The sequence below is a fragment of the Diadema setosum genome, chromosome 7 (genome assembly GCF_964275005.1).
Source record: "Diadema setosum chromosome 7, eeDiaSeto1, whole genome shotgun sequence".
Lineage (NCBI taxonomy): Eukaryota > Metazoa > Echinodermata > Echinoidea > Diadematoida > Diadematidae > Diadema > Diadema setosum.
The window spans coordinates 27,060,031-27,066,483 of NC_092691.1; the positions used below are offsets into that span (position 1 = coordinate 27,060,031).

A 6,453-nucleotide genomic window follows, 5' to 3' on the forward strand; every position below is an offset into this window, starting at 1 on the left:
GATGAAAGGAGTGAATACCGTCGCGGTTGAAAGGATACCAAATTGATCATATTTTTAAGATATATCAATCCACCTTGAAACTTAATTGCCCAATTGGGCCGCCAAAAGATAACATTTTGGAAAATTTGATGGCCCGACATATTTTAGTGGCCCCGGGCCACCGGACCACCTCTAATGTGGAACCCTGTCTGCAAATTTCCGGGAAAAAAAAGAAAAGCATGATAGTTTGAATGCAATACGGGTACATGTCACAACTTCGACACCAACGAATCATACAGCCCACGACTCATACAGCCCATGAGTCACACAGCCAACGAGTTGTACAGTCCACAATTCATACAGCCAATGACTTCGACACTAAGCAAACAAGGCCCACGAGACCGACACATTAAGCCCCGTGTTGTAATGTCGAACTCGTGGGCTGTTTTACCTAGTGTTGAACTCTTGGATTGTATGATTCATGGATTTTATTTTTTATCTCAACGAGTTGACGCATTCATTTGGTACCAGGACGTTTTAACTTCCCGACAGCCCACATAATGCGCATGAATCTGTAATCCAAGTTCGTCACAACCACGTATGACCTCATCCTCCGCACGACCACGAGGTATTTTCGCCTCTCGTCCACGCTGTCGAAAGAAGGAATCCAGAGAAATCGATGATACGTGGTGTTATCCATTTTAACGTTGAGCTTCGCGAGGCAGAAACCGACAAAGACATCTTCCCACGGAAAAATGGGCGTGGTCAGAGCCGTCTGGTAGCTGGCTTCTACCAAATCTGTGGAGAGGATGTAGCCAGGTCCGTTGAGGTACGGAGGGTAAGTAGGAAGAGGGTAGAAGTCCTCGGAAAGGAAGAACTTGGCATCGGGATTACGAAACACCGGAGATTGCACCATCACCTCGCCGGCTGTCCAGTTGGTCGGCGCCGACTTGTCGAGGATACTCAAAAGACGGGTCTGGCTGATCATCGAGTCGTCGTCGATTTTCATCATCAGCTGCGCATGGCGACAGAAGTTCGTCACCCACTTCAGAGCCATAGTGGTCTTTAACGTTAGGTTTTCGTAGACGTCGACGAAACTCTCCTGCACGATATCGCCATATTTTTCTGCCTCCTTGTTGATGAATCGTTGTATGGTCGCGTTGCTGGTCGAGCCAAGCAGAAATATACGTTTATAGCTGCCCCGAGCATGCTGGGGCCACGCGCTTGGACTACCATAGGTCTCGCGAACCACCCGGCGCCGCCAGGAATTTTTCGGCGCCGTAACTACGACGAAAATCACGAAAACTTTTTCTTTGGTGTTACCTGCTGTCATGCAGATGTTTGACGGGTTGTGCAGATAGCTGAAGTTGTGCTCGTCGGCATGTCTTTCTAGATAAGATTTCTTTGGCTTTTCTTGTATAGTTCCGCTATCATATAATTGCGCAGTTTTCTTTAGAGTCGGGGGTTGAACTGAATGATGAACACGGAGTGAATCTTCATCCGAACGATGTAGTCTACTACCCTGTATTAATCTGTGACTGGAGACGGCTTGGAAAATTCCGGAGAACTGAATATGTTTTGGATATTTTCGTCTGGTCGACCGACTCCTCAGGTGCACGAAACAGTAGAAGGCGATCTGCCCGAATAACAGCAAGCAGGCAAGGCGGGCTGGCAAGGTTCGTACGTTCATGCTGAAAAAGAAAACCGCAGTAGCAAAGGGTCAATTATAACTATATTGATTGAAAGAATGCTAAGATATATCTTTGATGTGGTATATCACTTTGAAACTTTACATCCGTTTCTCACAGAAATTCTATTACAAATAACGAGCAACGATTATCATTTATTTTATAATTTCATAGTCATATTTTACTTTAAAATTAAACGCGGCTGCAGCGAACGTCTTAAAGGAAAGCTCCGGATAATTTCTAGACTTGCATCTGAACATCTATAGATTAGCTATACTGGGTACAGAGTTACAGAATTTGAAGTGATTGGGATAAGGAATATGAATGTTTTCAAAAGTCATAACATATCACAATGAACAAGGACGGTGACATAGCATCTTTACATAAGAATGCGTGATTAGGTGCTCAAGGAAGCAGAACGTGCCTCGGACAAACTTCCAGGTTGTCAAGAACAACCTTTGTGTAAAAGGTATGTCTAGAACTTGAATATGTAACGTAAACCGCCTGTTCAGTTAGACCATGCAGAGTGTGTCATCCCCAAACCCCTGCTTGCTATGGAGGAAAGAATGGTCCATATCATGGCTGAATGTTTAAGGAATAATGATAATCATATCTATATAATAATAATAATAATAATAATAATAATAATAATAATAATAATATTAATAATAAACACTTATAAAGCGCTTGATACTGACGTTTCTAAGCGCATTAATACGCTTAGGAATCCATCTACGAGCTTGAAAAGAGTTATCTAATAATGTACTCCTATTTACTTTGACCCAAGCCCATACAAGTTTTGCACCCAACGCTATCCACAAACATAATTCCAAGCATTCCAAGCATCAGTGGGAGCACCACTGCATCTCCAACCCACACATACTGTCTTAAGTCTAACTTCAGTAGAAATTTAGGCCTTGGGACCAATGTCTGTGATCAATAATCCATCATTGTTCGCAACCCCGTTTCTTCAACCAAGAAACAGTGCAGGCTGTATTATCTCATTCTGTTGCTTTTTTTGGACGTGTCTAGAGGGAACACGACATTATTGTTTGTACAATGTACATCTTTTTATTAAACTCCAAAGACGCCGTTATTCTACAATTTTGGCAATTACGGTGATTTTCCCACCGCCGGTTCCAAAACGAGACAGATTCATAAATAACAGATTGTTCTACTATACATACATATACCTGCATATTGTACATTTATAATACAATCAGTGCAAGCCTGGATTGCACGTTCACATTTCATCAAATTGTCTTGGATAGGAAAAATAGTGGCAATGCGCAAATATCAAATGCATTTATGAGTTGTGGGCCTAAATCAATTGATTCAACTTCCACTGTAACGCCACGAGGACACGAAAAATTGATATCAACAAGGAAAATAAAAAAATAAAAAATTAAGCCAAAAACCTAGGGAATTCTAGGACGCAGTTACATCAATATTCATCTAATGTCGTCGCCCCTGGGCTGTTTCAACATTACGGCAACGGGTTAGTCTGGATGTAGCCAAGTGACACGGCATAGTATAACAGCGACTCACATAACTCACGTGACGGTCTGGATTTATCGATGTCTATCAAGTCACTGACGCACACGACTGCCTCATCCGTGAGCTCTTCGTTCATTCAAGCACCCTCATGATCATTCACACATATTCGTCGCCATGGTCATATTATCATGTCAGTGGTTTGTAGTTCCATAGATCCAAGTTTGGTCATCTCTAGTAAGGTGAACGCACATTCAGACCACGGGCCATCGTCTGAGAGTTGTTTACTTGTGCAAAGAGCTGCGTACAGTTGATTATGAATGAGTTTCCACTGAAAAGAATTTCTTCACCACTTACTCTCTTCCAAACAATGCAACTGCCGAAAAAAAATTACCTCCCGTAGATGTGTTATGTTCACCCGGCCATTGTTCCACCACCTGTGAGTCGCTGTTATTTTCACTCTTTCGCATCCTTAAAATCGATTATGTGGACAACGGCTCTGCAGGGTGTCGGAGCAAGGTAGAATGTATTGTCCTTCGCGGGAATAACCACTTTCCTATTCAGGTAACCAAGTTCATCAGTCGACTCTTTTTTTTTCTTTTTTAGAGCAACAGACATTTTATCACTGCAACTATTCGAGAGTAATGCATCTGCCTTCAAAATAAAAGGAAGTATGCGCTTGACCGTTCTGGAACCTCTCCGTTAAATTCCAACGGTATTTTAGGAAACATTGGGTACATTTTTTTTTTGAGGGCTCTTATAGAGCACAATGCGAAGGAGGAGGTGATCGATCGGTTTTAATCAATACAATCTGACTCGAACGATACGTGAGGTCAAAAAAGGAACTGATGTGTGACCACGCCCTCACCTCGAGTTTGCTGAACTTGCTACTTTGTGACGTCACCACTCAGGTACTTAATATAGGTGCAAAAGTGCGTGGACAGAGCTTTGAGGTAGACCTAGATTGACCGGTTCTTAATTCCTACCGCTCATACACCTATCTCATTCATCGAACTCGTTAAGTTACAAATGTATTCAAGTTCATATAGATATTTCACAGATTATCATAAGGACTAAGCATGCTAAGTGCAGAGTTCTGCAACTAACTTATTTGTTCCTGCTGAAAACACTTTCACTGGGCAGTTCAACAACTGTGGCTAATTCGTTGCTATTTTGCCCTGATAAGACCTAGAAACAAGATATTCGGTCCACCTGTACATACTCATTGCATCTTGATATTTGGAATGCAATAGGCATGTATTTGCCATTCCTATGTCGGGCAAGGTCTCGGCAAACTTTCTATTTGAAAAGAACGCTCTTTGTCATATTTGAAAGATATGCCCTATGCGTACACGATGATGTAAAATAGCAAAATAAGTTACATGGGAATCCAATTTGCATTAATCGGTTGTTGCTCTGTCGGGCAACACTCGGGAAATCCTTCTCAAAGAAACTCATTTGTTCGAAAGGTGTCCGAGAAATTCGACTCCGTTTATAAACTGATCTATTGAAAATATGGAATGGCCTAGAGTAAAAACTCCTGTATGCGGCAGGGTGCCTATTTGTGGCAGGGGCAGTTTCATTCATTAATAAAATAGTTAATGAACATCTTGTGTGCTTAGTCCCACTTTAGAACACAAGCAGGAGTTACTCACAAGTGCTATGTCACGTATGTGGGAAGTTACACGGGATTGGGCCCTTTCAGCAATGATTGAAAAATGCCCTGCCGCAAATAGGCACCATGTACAAAACCTGCCACAAACAAGGCTGTTTAATCTATAAAGAGTTAAATAGGTAGAACCCCCAAGGCTGTTACTATGTATTAGTGATATACATCAGTTGACCTGTATTTAACGCACATCACATTCTCTTTTTATCCATACCCTTGTGTACGTAATGGTCTTTCCGCTTATTTCTTATTTGTACTATAGCACCAACATCGTGCTATACAATGTATAATACAATATAGAAACAAAGCAACCACAAGAACAACATACTCTGAATGCGTGGATAAAAGAATGGATACTAAATCTACATCTATGAGCAAAATAGAAGATGTTACGCTGTAATAAACGGGAATAGAGAACACAATCAAATGCTTCTGATAAAATAACTGTTTTAATTAAACCCATATAACGGAGATATCTGACGAAAATATCTAACGAGAACATGAAAAACAAAATTGAACATTCTTTATATCATTAAGTAATGCTAAAATATTCCAAAAGTCCGACAGGACCACTATAAAGACTGTAAAAACATATGAAATACGTTGAAGATCACCACATAAATGATTGTTCAGGATTACCACTTTTGTCGCGGAGAGACAGAAACGGTACCACACCTGCTGGCGAAAGCTCATCTTTATTAGCACTTCATTACTGATCCATGGCGAAGTTTAAAAAAAAAACACATTATAACATGAACAAGTGCTTATTATGTACACACACAAAAAAATGGGGGCAATTAAACGCCAATGAAGCGAAACAGTAGACTATTTCAGACCTTATTAAAGTTGTTTGTTCGTCCTGGCAATTGCATCGTTGTGTATTTGGAAAGATGATCAAGCTTGCAGTATGTCACATCACCATGCAGTTATGCCATTATTCACAGCATCCTATACTTTCACATAATTACTTTAGAAAATGAGACAAGTAAAAGAAATTAATACACATACATGATTGTGTCTGCATTTAAACGCTTGTATGAGTAAAATTTGAAAACGGCATGACTGAAATTGGAAACATGAAAACGTCAATTTTTTTTTTGCATGCCAGTATGTGTCACATGGCGTCAATAGGGGCTCTCAAACTGTCAACAACCACAATCATTAAACGCCTGTAAATAAAAGTGGCGTAATTATCGTTGCAACGGTTACATAGAGACACGGGAGAGGTTACGGAGAGAGACTCCAGCACCTATCGAACAATACCATTGCTTGTATAGCATATAGACTGGATGGAAACACAACATTTCTCACATCAAGGTAATCACGTTCATAAGGCTGATCAAGATATGCCATAGAGTAAAATCTATGTTCCTGCACACTCTGATAATACACACACATGTGCACTGTATAGGACAATTCCAATTTGTCATTTAAAGAAAATGAAGATTTTTTTTTTTTATTTTTTCACACGAGCATGCCAAATAAGTTTTATAGAATGTATCACAGTCATTAAACTGAAGTCAAGGATATCAGAGTAATACGACTTTTTCATCAATTTTATATTTCACGTACAGCTGACAGTCAAAACAGTTGTTCCTTTTCGCTTTCCTACCTTTTGTTTGT

The 6,453-nt window shown here is 40.4% G+C and overlaps 1 protein-coding gene across 1 annotated transcript; it reads right to left on the minus strand.

Annotated features, from left to right (window-relative positions):
* LOC140230829 (beta-1,3-galactosyltransferase 5-like) lies at positions 1-1,329 on the minus strand. The gene has a single exon (XM_072310972.1). It carries the CDS (start codon positions 1,310-1,312, stop codon positions 497-499), a length of 816 nt encoding a protein of 271 aa, XP_072167073.1. The 5' UTR covers positions 1,313-1,329; the 3' UTR covers positions 1-496.
* Positions 1,330-6,453: the final 5,124 nt, after the last annotated feature.